Here is a 19,109-nt window from a genome sequence, read left to right as displayed (position 1 = left end):
AGTTAGAGCTCTTGTACAGTGTGTGAGAGCTGATTGGAGGAAAGGGACACACCCACCTTCACACATGGCACAGGAACGAAGGAACAATGCAGAGCTGTGTTGTGAATAGACAAGATGTGTACTGAGCTCTCCTCCCTTGTCACCATTTTATCTCTGGTGTCAGGACAACTTCTCAGAAGTGACTCATGCTGATAACAGAAGAACAAAGCACCAGAGGGAAATGGCCCCTAGAGCTTTGAAGAGAGACAAGTAAACAATGCAGGAATATGTGCTTTGTTTATGACTGAAATTTACAACCACTTTAAGGTGTACCGAAATGTAAAAACAAAAATATAACGCATTGCAGCTTACCAGTCCATAGATGTGGTGGCTGCATTAGCTTTTGCATTTCAGACAAAGAAAATTTTCAGCAAGTACACAAAATACATGTTGATCTTGCCAGAAATGCAGGACCCCTGTCTCATCCTGTGAGATGAAACAAAAGCACAGAGAATTAATTTTTTGTGTAAACTACTAGTGCATCAATCCACCATGTAATGGAGATACTCAAAGGAAGAACTGTTTGACATCCAGCCTGTATGACAACCATGGCTATCTCCATACATTCAGTGGAGAAATGAGTGTAGACATGAATTACCAAGTAAAAATAAACAAAAAGCTCCTAAAGGAAAAACTCATGTAGACACCACATCTAAGTGATTATGACTAAGGCCTTTTATAAGAGTCTAAAACGCGTCAATAACTACAGGTATTGATTCCTTTTATTGGATGGATTTAATAAAATCGTATATGTTTTATTTTTGAGACATCATGGTCCCGGATTTTTTTCCTCTTTGATTAGACACCACATCTAAGGACTAATAAATTGCAGTACTGTATATTAAAGTAGTTGTAAACCCCATTCATTAAATCTGACCTAGGTACATATACCTCTAGTGTTTATCTATCTCTCTCCAAAGCTCTGAGTGGCACTTGTCTCTGGTGCTCTGTTCCTCTGTTATCAGCAGGGTGTCAGGAAAGGGCTCACCTGCTGGTGGCACTGTGGATCCCAGATCCATAGGCTGCAGCTCCAGCAACCACCAGCAGGTGTCTCTTAGCAGCCAGAAGCTCATTTCATTAGTCATCACCTGATGCTCGTTGCAGGAAGTATATTTAAGTCCTGTCTGTCCTGCTCTTGTTGCCTTGGTGTTGTCTCCATGTGCCCCTGACCTGCATTCCTGTGTTCCTTTATCTTGCATTCTGTTTCCTGTTCATGGACCCTGATCCCAACCCTGCGGCCTGATCCCTTCCTTCCTGCTCTCTCTGTCTCCTGTTACCCTCTCCCTGTCCTGTCCTGCTCCCAGCTCCCTCTGCTTGATCCCCCGTGTATGACCTTGGCTCTGTTACGATTACGCTTGCATTCCCTATTTGCTGTATATATTTAGTTTAGGCAGTTGTGCATTGTTCTTCACTATCTGTTTGGTTATCTGGTTTGTTTTACACAGTTTGGTTTATTGGAGGTGCGTTTACATTTATGTTGTTCATTTATATTGAAATAAATTATATTCTTTTACACTGAATTTGTGCCTGACATTCTCTATGGCAGTCCACACATTTCTGATTACAAAAGCAGCTGACATAACAACAAGGCATAGTCCTGACCAGAAGTGACTGCACAGAGAAGCCATCTTGGCTTTGCTGTTTGTTGCAAGAAGCATCCTGATCCTGAGGAGGTTTTGTACTTTTCTTTGCTAGTGACAGAGGAAAAGGAAAACTGCTGCCAGATATTGAAGGAGTGGGCCAGAGATCAGCTGTTAGATTGTGTTCATCTTGCTCATTCCCTAGTTGATCAGGGCAGGGTGTTGTTTGGAGATGTTCAGCCATTGATTTAGGTTTGTGCGGAACTGGCTTTGTCCATTATTTCTAAAGGTAGTGATGACTTTTCTACTCCCTTCAGTATATTCGGGTAGAATCAGTAGTATGGTTATTGGAGGATGACTCTGCTTATTTCTTTGAGCACTATTCAGCATGTTTCCAACAGGTGCTACCGTAGTAGAGTGTATTAACGCAGTGTGTTGTTCCTATTGCTCCAAAGCCTGGTGGTCCGGACATGCCCTTTGTAACTAGTAGCTGCATTTGCCTTCATGACCCTGGTCGTGATAAGCTCCCGGGAAATGGCAGAGTACTATCTGTGCCTTACCATGATCTGTATGCGATTGCCACAGCTCCTGGTGTACCAGGGAACCCAGGTCGGGTAACCAGTGCCTCAGAGAGACCTAGGTGGATTCTGAAGTGCAGAGTAAGTCCTGGAAATGAGGCAAGCTACTTGGTTATGGCGAGACTTCGGTGTCAGAGTTTCCGATATTGTCACATTACCCCAGGGCTAAATATGCATATAACTCGTGGAATCCCAGCATTGGGGTACCTGCTGTTTTGAGGGACTTGGAGTATCGAATTCTGTACATCTCAGAGGTTCTGGCCAGCAGGACACCCAGCCAGTTGCTTGACCCCCAGTGGTGATGTACCCAGTCAGTCACCTGACTCAGACAGTGGGACACTTTGCCTATTGTTAGATCTTGGCAGTGGGGCATTTTCCTTGGGACCTGGCACTTCTTCAGCCTATGAGGACATTTTGCTTTGGACTTGTGTGTAACAGATGACTGTCTTTTATGGACTGGTTAAGCTATGGCTGTTTGGAGCATCCTGAGGCCGCTTCTTAGAGGGGGGGATAGGGGGGGGGTGCTGTCAGGAAAGGGCTCACCTGCTGGTGGCACTGTGGATCCCAGATCAATAGGCTTCAGTTCCAGCATCCACTAGTGGGTGTCTCCCAGCAGTCAGAAGCTCATATCATTAGTCATCACCCGATGCTCGTTGCAGGAAGTATATTTAAGTCCTGTCTGTCCTTCTCTTGTTGCCTTAGTGCTGTCTGCATGTGCCCCTGACCTGCGTCCCTGTATCTTGTATCCTATTTCCTGTTCCTGGACCCTGATCCTGACCCTGTGGCCTGATCCCTTCCCACCTGCTCTCCCTGTTAGCCTTTCCCTGTCCTGTCCTGCTCCCTCTACTTGATCTCCCGTGTATGACCCTGGCTCTGTTACAATTACACCTGCATTCCCTATTTGCTGTATAGATTTGGTTTAGGCAGTTGTGCATTGTGTGTCACTTTGTTTGGTTATCTGGTTTGTTTTACACAGTTTGGTTTATTGGAGGTGCGTTTACATTTATGTTGTTCACTTAAATAAATTATATTGTTTTACACTGAATTTGTGCCTGACATTCTCTGTTGCAGTCCACACATTACTGGTCACACCAGCGGTGTTAGAGGTAGTTTAGCAGAGAGCTTGTCTATTCAGACTACAGCTCTGCATGTTCCTTCATTCCTCTGCCTATGTGGAGGGAAGGGGGGGGGCTTGGGTGTGTCCCTTTCCTCCAATCAGCTCTCACACAGTATAAGCCCAGACTCCCCATCCACTGCTGAATGAGGAAGAAAGATTGCTAACATGATCTGCACTTTTCCAAGAGTGTAGAAAAAGGAAGACTGCAGATATACAGTAAAACATATGTTGGGGAGATTTGTTTCATCCCTGTGTTTCGTCTGAGGCTATTACGCTCACTGAGTTTATGTAAGGGTTTACATCCACTTAAAATTTTTTATGCCTTCTGTTTTAATGGCAAATGTACAATACTGGATCTCCCATCATTTTTTGTCTCAAAGACAAAGGTCACCAAAACAAAACGAGAGGCTGAATCTATCCTACGGACAACAATAAAACCTGACAGGGTTTATAACCCTTCCACATTCAATCCAAAGTTAAAAGAAAAAAAAAAACCCACAGTTTTATATTTAGATATATTCATCTCTCTATGACATGCTTTTAGTTAGGGCACCTGAGGGTAGACAACTAAGCAACATGGATGAGAGATCTGTGCTGCTTGGTATTACTAACAACCCCCCCACTGAGTATTTTAGTCGAAAAAAAGATCAGAAAACATGGTAACCCAAGGGTAACCCATAACCACAGGTAACCCATGCCAGAAGCATGCAGAAACATATATGTTTAGGCAGAATAGTCATCTTAACTGCCATGATTCAACCCAGCTAAGAAATGGTATAGTTGTCATTACAACAAACCCTGAGGGTGACGTATTCGGCAGGGTAGTTGGGCTGATACAAAGTGTCATACAGTGTTGTGCATGTTAGTCTGATGACTACTCAAGGAAGGGAAGCTTGTTGGGATTCCAGGTAAACTTAAAATTATCTTGAATTTGTCAGGATATGTAAGAAGGAAGGTTAAGCTTTAGGACTTTACATTTTTACCTATTTACATGGAGCCCCAAAAGAGAAATAAACTGTTCTAGGAGATGGGAGAAGTTGGGTAAAGATACAACTGAGTTAGTAAGCAAAAGAACAACATTGTCTGTGAACATACACAATTTGTGATGATAGAAATGGTTTATACTCCAGTAACATCTGGTATCATCTAAGTAGAAGTCCCAAGGGTTCAATAGATAATATAAAGAGCAAGGGAGAAAGAGAGCAGCCCTGCATGGTCCCACCCAGATAAACTTTTCATTGTGTCTAGAAGCTATAGTGGCTGATGTTAGCACTACCTTTAGTATCACATTTCACACCTTTTGTGGTTGATCAACCTTGTAAATTGTTTCAGAGTGCTATTTATTTTGCTTAACAGGCATATTTAGACTGAATGAAGTCTATGATGCATATGTGGGCGGTGCACTGGATGATGACAAAGGTTTTGCAGTAGAGGCTGTGTAGTACTGGACAGAAGACTGCTGAGAAGTAGAATCACTGGTAAGTGCAGCTAAATAAATTCTGAACAGGTCTACTATGGGTATCAACTATGTGGCTATTATTTAGTAAAAGGGTAAATAACTTTTTTTTTTATCATCGGTAGGCATTTCATTTTTTTGTTGTTGTCATATAATGAATTACAAAATGACACCAGAATTGTTGGGTCTTCAGTCACTTTTACCTACTTGTGATTTCACAACAGAACTAGACTACTGCAATACAATATAGACATGATCTGTGGCTCTCAATCCAAGTACCTATCACAATTCTGTCAAATACTACCACTTGCTTTTGACATACTCTTTCTTGTTAATTATCTCTGCCAAAGAAAATGCCTAAACCAGGCATCCAAGCCAATGTTAATTTTCTGGGACAGCAATTTATTTTCTTGTATGCAATTAACATTTCAGTATTATATTAAAATCCAAGAAAATTAAATAAGAATAAGAGATAGAAACTGTTGGAGAAAATATCGGTAAAGATTATTGCAAATCAAAAATCATAGAGTACAGAGCCACTAGGTATCTGTGATATGATCTCCACAGAGACATATCATGTATTATTCATTGCATGATTGCTCACTCTAAAATCTATTTGAAAAATATTTTTTAGGATGCTGCTTAATATTGGCTTATCCGGTTTATATAATATGCCAGTTGGGTAGGCAGATGAATTACCTCTGCCAAAAATCACAAGCTATTCATATAAAATGCTCACAGTTTTCTTAGTCTGATCAAATACATTTTGCAACTGTAGAGTTAAACATAAAGCAGCATAACTTGAGGCAGTGATAGATAAGTGGCATAGGGGTATATCAAGGTTCATTATCTTCAGCTAGGACACAAGCTGTTTTTTGTTTAGAGCATAACACATTGGATCTCTTGTGATATTTCAGACAACTCCCTACTTCTACCTTTTATTTGTCTGTGAGAGCGATCATTGCAAACCCAGTCCATCAGCTTCTCTGCAGTCTGCGTGCGAGTACATTGCTGCATTCAGAGGTGGATAAATGCTGCCTCTGGATGCAGCAACAGTCTACAGCAGGGTTTCTCAAGCAGGGTTCCGTGGAACCTTGTGGTTCCTCCCGAGGTTGCTAGGGGTTCCTTAAGAAAGGGGCAATTTCTGCCTCTCAGATAAGATCCCAATGACACCATTGTTCCTTTTAGCTATCTGTAAGGGGGTAATTCTTTCCAATGATGACAAGAGTAAGGAGCATTCTTCCTACTGATTGTCACACTAATGTGTCATGAGTTGTAGATTTTTCATTTTTAGCAGGGGTTCCCCGAGACAAGGAATTTATTTCAAAGGTTCCTCTGTGTTGACATGGTTGAGAAAGGCTGGTCTACAGTCTATGCTATGGCCACATACCCTGGATGGCTTTGTCCAGGGTCGGTATTTTTTTACCACAAATAGCAATGGCGGCGATTTGCGATTTTTAGTGGGACTGCGACATTGGGGCAGACAGATCAGAAACCTAACTGACATTTTTTAGGGGGACCAGTGACATTACTACAGTAATCAGTGGTAAAAAAAATGCACTGTTACTGTACTAATGACACTGGCAGGGAAAGGATTAACATCAGGGGCGATCAAAGGGTTAAATGTGTCCCTAGGGGATGCTTTATAACTGTATTGGGGTTGTATTTACTGAATGAACACAGAGACCTTTGTTCCTAAATGAGAGTAACACAGGATCCCTGTGTTCATTACTGACAGAACAGTGGTCTGCCATGTTTACAATGGCAGACCGCCATTCTGTCTCCACGGGGAGTGATCACAGATGCCTGGCGGCAATCGTAGCCACCAGACCCGCTAATTGGCTCCCCCTGTGAGGAATGGGCGTGTGTGCCCCCGCTAGCAGTCCCGCGAAGCAACATACAGTTACGTTGTATCGCGGGACAAAGATGGCCTGCCGCAGTATATGTACTGCTGGCGGTGGGCAAGTGGTTAATTTATTTTAAATTTTCAAACTCACCCATCTATCCATGTCTTAATGCTTTCTTTTTTTGAGAATTCACTTTAAAACCTCCTAGCATTTCTAGCCACGGCCATCTTGAGTAAGGGCAGATGATTCATGTAGCGTTTACTTCCTGGATCCATATGCAGGAGGGTGTGCTTAGTCCCTCCTCTAGATGAAAGCTAAAAATGCATGAAGACTCCTGGGATGTATGACCTCATTTTGGTCTAGGCCAGAAACCAGTAAGCAACTGAAGAAATGTAAAAGACAAGTTTAAAAAAAGTAAATATAATATACCTTCCTATTTATTTACTAAGGTTAGCAGCAGAAAAATTAAAAATTGTTAATGTTGATTGATAGAGTTTAGTTCTGCTTTAAGCTTTAAGTCATATGAATGTGTTTTCCAAGGGAAAAAACGTAATAAGTGTGCAAGCCATTATTGAATTACCCTAAATATTTAATTTTCTCTGGCATCCAAACAAACTAAATTTCAGTGGAAGGAGGGGGTGGTATGAGCGTGGGATGTAAATACCAGGCACTGGATTATATAAAACAAGTAAAACAATGTTAAAAGTGTATTTATTGCATAAAAATACAGACTGACTCAAATGGTAAGAAACTTTCAGAAGGCAAGGCAAGATGCCAAGAGCTTTTTTGTGTGTCAGGGATTTCATAATCTTCAATAGCCTGCCCTTTTATTCCCACACGAATCAAACCACAAAGCATTTATATAAAAAAAGCATACAATTTCAGAAAAAACAAGAACACAAAAATCTTACAAAACACACTTGCCACAGAACCAAACATAATGACGAAAAGGAGAAAAATAGGGAGGCAAACACTATATTTGGTTTCTCTGTAAAGAATGTTTTAGTATATTTTGGAAATAGCACCTTTAAAAGCCAATCTGGCCATATGTCAAAAGAAGTTAGGTGTGCTTGGTCTAAAAACGAAACCCTCCTATGCTTTTCAGCCAAGGAAGCTGCCATCTTAGCCTCTGTTTGACACCATTTATGACACCAGCCATTTGATAGCTTAATAAATCAGCTGAAAGCACAAACACTTGTGACAGGTATAATTCGTGACATGCCTTAAGTGTAACTGGTTTGGGAAACAGTTAAATCAATGGGTTTAGCTAGACTTCATCCAGTGGTTGTAAACCCTTACATATACCAAATAAAGCGACTGGCCTCAGGTGAAACAAGTAATACGTTGTATATGTTTATCTACAGCCCTCGCTTCTCTACAGTGATTCAAAGTCCAGAATTTATACAGGTTGCCTGAACATCCAGAAAGCAGAGGGCAGGGAGCTGAAGTTACACTCTGCAGAGCTCTGAGAGCTGATTGGAGGGAAGAGACACACACCCCTTCACAAAGTACACAAGAACAGAGATGAGGCTGTCAATTACAGGCTGTGTGCTGGAGCTCCCTCTCCTGTTATTTTTTTTCCTCTTGGTGTCAGGAAAACTTGAAGTGACTCATGCTGATAACAGAGGAATGAATCAGTGACACTCTGAGTTGAGACAAGTACACACTATAGAGGGTAATGCTTTGTTCATATTTTATTTCTGAGGTTTACAACCACTTTAAAGAAGAATTCCAGGTATGGCATTTTTATACATAGTTACATTGGTCCAGCTTGTATGTGCCATGCTTGTGGGATCCCCCTGGAAATCATTGTAGCAGTCATCGCTTTATAAATTGATCTTCACTAGCCTCCGGGTCCCAAGGGGCTGCACTGCTACATTGTGAACACAGGTGGTTGGCCACCATTCAATGAATGTAAAGAGTTCTCTGAATTAATGGAGTGCAGAGATTGGGCAGTTATGTCATCCTTTCCACTTCATCCAATTAGAGCAGCTAGTGGAGATCACTGGAGTAGCAGAGGCTACCACAGTGATTTCCAGGTTCCAGAGGGATCCAAGATGGACCAACGTAACAATGTAAATAATGCCATACCTGGAATTCTTCTTAATAAATCAACAGTATATTTAAAGCATTTCTATAATTTTCCTTGCAAATAATGACAAATTCTTGTGATGTACACACTGTCTGCAGGGTTTATATACAGGCTTCATAGTTTATGTGTTTCCTTATATGATGATTGCAAGCCCATGTCATGCTGGTGAGTCTGCCTATGGCAACACCATGCCAGCAGCAGAATCACCAAAATGAAGCCAGACCCCCATTGGCTGAAATGCTGCAGAATCTCGCTAATGAGGAAGCAGCAAAGGAAAGTCATAGACGATTCAGATTTACCTACCTCTAGCTTTGATTTCTGCCAAATGACACAAAAAGCACTAGCGTCAAAGTATCAGGATGACAGCCAGTGAGCAAGCATTTTGAGAAAAAGAGGTCAGCAATGGCAGGTCATATAATTCTCCTATGATAAATGTGAGTTAAGGAGTTGGGAGAATGGGAGTATATGATTTTCTTTCAATGTATGATTCCTTTGCTATTAAAGAATACCAGGCATCCCTTAATCAGGGCAGCCTTTTCTAACACTAGAATACCAGAATTAATGTGACTTATATTAACATGAGTTGCCATATGCTTTAGATATGTTGAATTGCATTTTTGAATGACTGCATATCAACTCAATGGTAAAAACACCAAAGATAAAGCATAAACTGACTTTTTCCAAAAGTGCTGCAATGTAATATGTTGGGGGAATGGGTCTTTAAATGAGTTGGGGGAGTAGGGATTGCTGGCACAAGCAATCTCCCTCTAAAGACCTACTACATGGACACAAGAACAATTATACACTGGGAAATTGGATATTTTAAAAGCCTGTAGGGCAGCTTTTTTCAAAAAGTTTACACCACAAAAAAACCCTTAAAATATTATTTTATGCTTTAAGGAACCCTATCAAAAACCAATTTATCGGGGCTCTATGGGGAAAGTGCCCCCTTACAACTGTGGTCACTAGGAGGAATGCAACCCTTACAGACAGATAAAAAGATAAAAAGAACTAAGTCATGCTGTTGGTTTTGCAAAAAGCTATTATACATGGATTGAAATGTGGCCTGTTCTGCAGGGATTGTATGAATATCAATCCATATATGGGCAGGCTGGTTGTGCAGAAGTGGATTTACAGATCAGCTTCTGTACAACCAGCCTGTTGGATTTTTCCTGAATAATCAGTGCCACCAGCTATAGCCAACAACACTGATCAGTGTATTCTGAAGGCAGGGAAGGCTTTCCACCATCAAAACACAATAGCACAGTCGGCATTATTCCCTCTGAGTGTGTGGATGGGGGAATCGGGTAATTGTATCCATTCAACCCACTGGCTGGGCAAAATATAATGATTAATGTATAGCCAGCTTTAGTAGTGTTGGGCCTGGAACTATAAAGGCACCATCAAAGTTAATCAGCTACAGCTTAAGGAACCCCTAGCAACCTCTGGAAGAACCCTAGGGTTCCACAAAACTTTTATTAAGAATAGCTGCTACACTGATTTCAGGGCACCATATAATTTAAAAAATAATACAACATGTCTCTAGATAATGTTTGACTTTAAAGAAAACCAGTAATATGAAAATGCTTGACATTTGGCTGTCACACCAACCCAAAAGCGTTAATAGTTTTGGAGATAATTCTCCAGAACAAATATACAGATCGAGACTTTTGCCTTCACTACCTATATACTGATGCCAAGCAACTAGCATTTTAAGAAGGAGGTCACCAAAGTCCACCTCTGTATTTCCCTCAGTACAGGTCTATAGTAAAGCTCTAGCCAAAATGTAGGAAAAGAAATGAACTACCCAACAAGTGCCATCATCCAAATAATAACATTGAGGAAAAAATGAGAAATAACCCAAAACCATTATTTCACAAAGAATATGGACTTTCGGGGGCACATGGTAGAATGAACCAGAGCGACTCACAATTGATAAAAAATATAATTTTATTACAAAGAAATAAAAAAAAAAAGTGAAGAACAAAAGCAGTCCTCACTCAGTTGACATATACAACACATAAAGGGAAACAACATCTAAAAATAATAACCCAGACAGGCTTTAACCCACTATGTTCAAACAGAACAAAAGGTTTGGACTGACAAGGAAATACTTGACTTGTTACAGAGTTATATCTGATCAACGGGTCTATGCGTTTCGCAGCATGCTTCTTCAGGACCAGTTTGTATCAGAGTAGTTCTGCTTAAAAATGCAGCAATTGCCTCCCGGGCGGACATAGAGGACGCAGTAATAAAGGGATCATGTAGAGTTTACTCAGAATGAATACCTATTTAGGGAAATCTGGTAGTAGTCAGGTGTATCTCATATAGGGCTCAATGAACATAATATTAAAAGGGATTCCAATGGGCTACCGAGGGGGGCCCACTAATAGGATGGTTTGCTATCTTAATATATCAGACCATCAAATCAAAACACATTTTGACTCAACGATATCAACACTGTTCACATTTTAATCATGTTTTATATTGTTTAATGAAAAAATATGTTACCTGCGGATGTTTGCTTGAATTTCTCACTTTTCTTCTTCCTCCATTTCCATGGCTTGAAAATTCTTCCTAAAGTGGCAAATTTACTTCTTCTCCTGATTGGCGGAGTGTGGGTCCCGGGCACTAAGGATTCAGAGCGCATTGCAGCCAGTCTCTCCACTTCCTCAGCTGAAAGATACCAGATAAAATTGTAAGAAAATATGCTCATGTACAAACATAACAGGTTTGGAAAGAAAGGCTCATGGCCAATACTGAAATACCTAACACACATTAAGTCGTCTTGGTTATTGAATTCCTTACTGATGTCACATACTGAACATTGTAGGTGTTGTTTATGCCCAATACACTTTGTGATTATAAAGTGTTGGGGTTTAAAATGGAACTATAAGTGGGTATAAAATACATACTGTATATGACTGTAGCTCAGTATTCAATAACCTCTTTCTGCCCAGCCCTGGCATCCCTTTAATAGGGTCTGTACACCCAAGGGGTAGGAGGGATTGGTTATTATGTGACTGACTGTCACAGTGGTCAAATGATTGGGAGCCAGCTACTAATTATTAGTGGGGACAAAGAGCTGTGTTTGACAGCCTAATCTCTGTGAACCCCTACAAAGATGAGGGGTTCTGTTGCAGGCTCCTATCAGTGCTCATCCACTAACGACCGTTGGCCATGGTACTTACTCATTGAGAGCCTTGGTGTTGACCTCCATGACTAAGCCCCATGGATGGGACAAAACATTTCAGAAGGGGGCAAGACCTGGACTGAGTTTGGACTGAGGCTGCATTTACTATTCACTGAGGGTTTTGTGTGGCACTCGGGACCATGCTTTTTCTTCAGCTTAGTGTTTGTGCTGTCAGCGTGCAGTGAGAGTGCTGTCAGCAAGGAAACATTGGCCTACCAGTGACACCTATGTGGAGTGTGTGGGCATTAAAGTCCACCATTTTGCTGCTGCACTTATGTGCAGAGATGTATAGTAACTAAGTAGAACTACTTCACTACTGTACTTAAGTACCGAAAGGCGGTATCTGTACTTTCATAAAGTAGAATTTTTTTCTCCTACTTCCACTTTTACTACATTTTTTCGATGATTTCAATACTTCTACTCTGATATTTTTTTTTTTGTGCTGCATGGTTACTCGTTACTATTATAAAAATTACCACTGCCAGAACAGTAGATGGCAGGTTTCATGAAGCTCAAAACATGTGTATTATCAGTGCATACGAAAATAAATGCTACTGTATGTATAAATAAAAGCTGCATTTGAAATAATAAAAAACAATATGATGTTCAAACTTTTGACTTCTTTCTTTAATAACTACATAACACAGTACTTGTACTTTTACTTTCAGTACTTGAGTAGCAATTTCTTTTTCAAAACTACTGGTACTTTTACTTTCAGTACTTGAGTAGCAAAATTTAAAAAAAAACTACTTGCAATACTTAAGTACAAAAAATGTTGAATACTTTAGTACTTCTACTCAAGTCACTTTTTGATCGAGCACTTCCACTTCTACTCAAGTCACTTTTTGATCCAGCACTTGTACTTTTACTTAAGTATGGGTTTCGAGTACTTTATACAACTCTGCTTATGTGTTGGGCTAATATAACATGACATTTTTTTTTTTTTTCAATGCAAGCTGTGTAGGTACTTGAATTTGACTTAGTACCTCTTGAAATGCACTGCACAGCAGAGCTCAGAATGTGCGAGGGGAAGCAGCACAAGAAGAAAATCAGTTGCTGCACTGATGCTAACAAGGAGGATGTTGATAGTAGAGAGCAGAGTAACGGAGAGATGAGCTTATTAAGCTGGCCATAGGGCTAATTTTTGTTTTTGTTCAGCCAGTGGACTGAATAGAAAAAGCTAAACCGATTACCCCATCCACATTGAATGTGTGGAATCCTTCACGGTGCGCTATTATATTCTGACAGTGGGGACTCCCCTGCCATCAGAATACAATGATGAACGCTCCAGCTGATTGGTTGCACGCACTTATAGAAGCAAAATTTTCCAACAAGCACATTCATGAGAAGTTGATCATTAGTTCAATTTCTCAAGAACAGGAATGGCCATAGATGGATCAAAATTCAGCCGATTCCTGCTGAACTGGCCAAATTTCAATTCATCTATGGCTAGGTTTAGTCTTTTTATCCTTTCACTATTCAATTATCGGTTAGAGGAGGAACATGATCTGTATGTGTTGCTTATTAGCACAGCAGAGGAAAGGTGAGAGAGGGTCCTGTGTAAATCTTAGGACTGGATGGACAGAAATGCAAATCCTTTAGGAGGTAAAGCAACTCCCCATATATGTATTAAATCTGAATATTTAGCTGTTTTCTTGGAGCTCAGATTAATTTTAGGTCTGTTTACCGCTGTAACGACCATATGAATTGATGCTCTTATATTAAGTCCTTTAATAATAGGCAAATTATATAAATATGCAACATTATAAAGAAATGGATTTTAAATTGAACGAAAAATATAAAAATGTAAGTAATTGTCAATCAGTCTCCAATCACAACAAACATTGGCAGGATTTACTTCTCATTCCTGGTATATTTCAGTGTGTCATTTATGAGACAAGGTTAAAGGAGGGAAGAAGTGAAGACAGATCAAAGGAGCACATGAAACAAAGTTATTCCGACATGTGGCTGGAATGTAGGAAATGTATTTATGCAACCAAAAAAAAAAAAGATGTGTTTGCAAAGACAGCACTGTGTACTGGCAGCAAAACAATCCTCCTCCACTTGACAATGTATTCCTTGTCTAAAAGAATGCATGGGCTTTCATAAGCAGTCAACAGGGAGGGAATCTGCAAACAGTTTTTGGGTCTCTGTCTCATAGCGCTCATAACACAGCAAAATTTAATGATTGATGACATGTTTTATAGGAATAGTTTTTGTATAACCTTTTTTCAAATGACTTGAATTACACAATGCATGACTTTTTCCAATATACCGAAATGCTGCACATTTTTTTGGGATAGGCCCTATTAAAGTGTTACTAAACCCAGGACCCTGCATTCACTATATCTGGTCTCTCACAGTACACAAAACATGGAAATGCAATTATTTTAGTAAATTTAAACTACTAAATACCTTTTCTCATCAGCAGTATATAGCAGTCTTGTGACTTCTATATACTGTTTGGCAGTGTTAAAGCTAGTAGGCGGAGCTTTCATTCTCCTCTGACTGTCCTATGAGTCTGCATGACCCCTAACCCTCTGTCTGGACATTGCTGATTAGCACGGTGCTGATCATCACACACACCCTCCTCAAACAAAACCTCTCTAGCAATACACACCAAACCGTGCATGTGCAGAGTGCCCCCAAGGCTCTGTTCTATCAGCAGATGGATTGGGGACAGCAAAAGAAGGAGAGGATCAAAGAAGACAGGATCAAACAGCCTTTTTACACAATGCGGAGGTTCCACAGTAAGTATAATAAGCATGCTTTACTGCATACACAGACTGATTTTACTGTTGTGGGTTTAGTAACACTTTAAAGTTACAGGATGAACAATGCAGCTAAACAGAACAAAATTCATCTGGTGTGAATAAGACCCAGATGTAACATGGAAGCATGTTTTTATCTGTTGCATGTCATTTGTATTTTTTGATAAACAACTGAATATGTTTATTGATGGGAACCAATACGTTTTAGGGACTTGTACTCCCTTCTTCAGGGCTAACAATAAACATAATAGGTGAAAAGTTAGACCAAAGGGGTACAGGAAAGGTTGACATAATTCTGCAAAGAGTTGGTAAAAGAAGAGGGGATGCTACATCATGGTAAACATGGCAATGTCCAAACTTGTTTGAGATGTATTGCTCCCATCAATTTCAAAATGACCTTATTTTTTTCTAAAAATGGTACATTTTCTCAGTTTAAACATCTGATATGTTTCTATTGTGAATAAAATATGGGTTTATAAGATTAGCAAATCATTGCATTCTGTTTTCACTGAAGAGGCTGCTAGTCTGTACCCGTGGAATCACTCCCTCTCCAGCCAGATGCAGCAAGATGTTCCTCTGTAGCAGGCATGAAAACTGCTGAACTTCAATCGCCAGCAGTGGTAGTAAAATCTCATTGCCTCAGCCACAGAGGGCACAAATCCAAAGAGTACAGGCAACCTCTGACATTTCGACAAATTACCAGTGGCCTGTGTGACAATAAATATTGTTCAATTATCACAGCCACAAAAGTTTGCTTGGTCTACAAGCATTCCCCAATGCCCCAGTAAAATGAGATACCCCACTATCTACCAACCAACTTCTTTTCAATGCATAATTTGCATAATTATGGAGGAGAGCATAAAGCAGAACTTCCCCTTAGATTGAAATTCCACTTTAAGCTTTTATGAGACTGGGTTTACATATACATTGATACTACTCAACATCCTAACGGGCACGCTGTTTTCCAAAAACTGGGCAGTTCATTAAGCATTCTGGCTACTATACTCCTATTTGAGCATCTCGCAGCTTGAAAAAGCTCAGTACAGCTTTTTATTTTTTTTTCTGAGCTAAAATACAGGCCATTAATTGTAATGTGCCTGTGCACACAGGCGCGTAAACAAGCGCTGTGCATTCTTCAGTAAGAACAAAATAGAAAAATCTGCATTTTTGGTCAGTAATTTAAGCCTCAATGCACTCAAATACGCACGAATACACACAAATACGCGCAAATACATACAAAAAAAAAAACGTCTGGAAAAAGCAGGGCCATCTTTCATTATGATTGGACCCTGGGCAAATATTTTCTTGGGCCCTCCCAAAACCACTTATTAACTATTTGCAGCCAGTGCAGGCTCAAGGGGCAGCTGCTTTGGGCCCCACAACAATGACTGGGCCCAGGGCAGCTGCCCCTTTTGCCCTGTGTTAAAGACGGCCCTGGGAAAAAGTAGATGCTCAAACAGGAGTATTGTGTGCAAGAGGCCTAAAACATGAACTTTCCTAATAACTCATACTTGCCTAGGTGATGGCAATGACAGCATTTATATGCCACGTCTTCATGCTAAAAAGAAGTATTTTTTATTGCTGCCGGTATCCCACTGAGATTTCTCTCTCACTTTTTTCCTATTCTGTCCATAACTAAACAAAAGTTTTTGGAGTCATTCCACTTTAACAGTAACCGGCTGGAGCATAGAGGTCATCCATTTGATGAGTGCTCTCAGACGTTTCTCCTGCTGTACTCGCTGACTAATTTCTGCACATTTCAAGCAGCTGAATTATTATTACATCAGATGAAATTACAGGGCTGATTCATCACACTCTCTGTTTATCAAGACCGCATTATTACAGCTATTAACAGAATCACAGCATTAACCTTTCCTGGACTTGGCCCAAAGTTTACTTAGCATGCAGAAAATGTATTCTTTATTAGTGATATTTTGAACTTCTTATACATTTTCTTTTTATTTTTTTTATAGGATTTCCAAATCAACAGCGTTAACATCCAAGTAAAATAATTCCAATGTGTTCATACAGTAAATAGCAAGCCAACAGCAATTACAGATAGTAAGAAACTTATGCCCGGCAATCAGAAATTGTAACTAGTTTACAATAAAGTGGAGCTAAATGTAACAAGTAAAAAACTGTGAGCAGGCAATTGTTTGTTGCAAAAGAGAAATGCATTGTCTCCTCTGCAATAACAAGCATCTTTGGTCCTGACAAAGCTGAGATGTACGCCCATTGGCGAAACGCGTTGAAGTTACAACGTCAGTGACGTCACGTCTGGTCACGCATACCCGCGGGTACTGACTTTCCGGTCCCTTGAGTGAGGATTGGACTATGCTAAAAAGCTATCTAATAACTTGGCATATCTGAGGAGCGGCGCACAGTACAGCCATATACACCTGACAGGCATTATCAAGTAACACATGAAGAGTGAGCTAAGGAGTTTAGCAGCGGGACATATCCGTTATGGATGGATGGGACGCTCTGAGTGAGTACTTTCCTTGATTGATGGACCACTTTTCCCAGTTACCTGCTATTGTCGCAACAGCTCTATCCATTGTATTATGCAGGGCTGAAACTTTCCGCTAAAAGACTATCATTCCAAGCGGTGGACCTCCCACCATTCATGCTCCAGCATTATCTGAGCTATCACATTTTTATTCTACTGATCCTTGCCACTATTTACTTTACACTTTTGCAGGCCGCATACTTTTGACTTCCATATTACCTTGGACAGTGAGAGACAATTTTAAGAATGAGCTGCCATCTGATTGCTATTATCTAAAGGAGTCATTATCACTGATAGCACAATAATGCATAAATTATAGAGACTCTATTCTCACCATACAAGAAGAATTTGTAGTCGCACCCACTGCAAGTGCTTAAGGTGGTTTACATTTGTCAGTCAACAGTGCAATTTTACTGTGAGGTATTAGACTTAGTGCAATATCCAGATTAGTTTATATCTCACAATCTAGAATTATCGCCTCATAGTGGCCACAGGTGACGGTTATTCTTTTTAAATTGGGGTAGACAACGTTGTCTAGGGTATGAGATGGATATGGTCTATTTTTTATCTACTGCTTGATATAATTTACATTATTGCTTTTTGATACTATGTATTACCCTTTACAAATTTCTGGTTTATTGTATTAGTCCCTCTAGGTAATCACTTTCTAGTGTGAACCCTCTTGGACACACATACAATTTATTTCATGCTAGTCTATACTGGGTTACATGGGACTGCAACATTTTGCTGTGGGCTGATACTAGGCTTCATATAGCTTCTTTTGGTATATTTCATTTATTTCTTCAATAACAAACACCTAACCTGCCTGCTTGCAGTCTTCTATTGAATGCACGCTGAGCTTCACATGCACAGCTCACCGTGCATTACCAGCAATCTGTGCGAGAATTGACTGACCCTCTTGAGCATATGTGGAATGATGTCATTACCCCTCCAGCCAATCCGGAGACCAAAAACTGGGCACCTAAAAGTAGATGGGAAGAAGACGACAGCGGCTGGCGAGGGATTTAACTGCCACATCGCTAGAATGAGGATTATTTCTTTCAGTTTAGTTCCACTTTAACAATACATAATAGCTTTGTGAAAGGAAAAGTTCTCACTGTGATTTGATGATTCCCAAAATAATGAATAATATAAATTCAGGTACTAGAAATTAGGGATCGACCGATTATCGGCAATGCTGATATATCGGGGGCCGATATGCACTTTCCCCGATATATCGGAATCGGCCCCTGAGGTTACCGATATTGTCGATATTTCGGGAAAGTGCTGTACTGGAGTGATGCCTGCAGCTAGAGGCATCACCCCGGTATCATCGTCCATAGCCGGTGGTCGGCTGTCTTGTAATGACAACCGATGCAGCCGAGAAGCCGTTCAGCTGTCATTACAAGGAGCGGGAGGGGACGTCTCCTCCCTCCCTCTGCCTTCCGTGGCTCGCCCGGGTCTCTTGTCCCACCGGGAGACCCGGGCATCATACCTGCACGGCCGCCGAAGAGAAGACCTGATCAAAGCCGCATTCGGCTCTGATCGGGTCTCCATGTAAAAAACCCAGAAGTGATGTCATGACATCTCGTCCGGGTACTCAGCAACAAATTAAAAAAAATGCGAGCATTCAAAACAGACAAACTTGGCGTGCAGAGGAGGGGGTTTGGTCTTTAAAAATGTCTGAAAATATTGCCCAATATCGGCCGATACCGATATCCGATGACCAAAATATCGGTATCGGCACTAAAAAAACTATATCGGTCGATCACTACTAGTGATAGAAACCCTAATCATAGAGTGAAGGACATGTAAGAATAAATAAGAATGTGGAAAAGAAAACGTGAAGAAGTGAGTTAAGAAAAAGGCATAGGGTAGGGTGGAGGATGGGGATATTCTGAACTTCAAAATCAAAATCAAATGTGTA

The 19,109-nt window shown here is 40.5% G+C and overlaps 1 protein-coding gene across 1 annotated transcript in view; it reads right to left on the bottom strand.

Annotated features, from left to right (window-relative positions):
- PHACTR1 (phosphatase and actin regulator 1) overlaps positions 1-19,109 on the bottom strand; it is a 490,073-nt gene that overhangs the window by 158,337 nt on the left and 312,627 nt on the right. Inside the window, exon 4 of the mRNA XM_082257554.1 lies at positions 11,221-11,385. Coding sequence (XP_082113680.1) covers positions 11,221-11,385 — 165 coding nt within the window. The remainder of the gene's footprint in view (positions 1-11,220; positions 11,386-19,109) is intronic.

This window comes from Pelophylax lessonae (assembly GCF_965119305.1).
Source record: "Pelophylax lessonae genome assembly, chromosome: 5".
In the NCBI taxonomy this organism is placed as follows: domain Eukaryota; kingdom Metazoa; phylum Chordata; class Amphibia; order Anura; family Ranidae; genus Pelophylax; species Pelophylax lessonae.
This window is presented reverse-complemented; position numbering and strand designations above follow the sequence as displayed.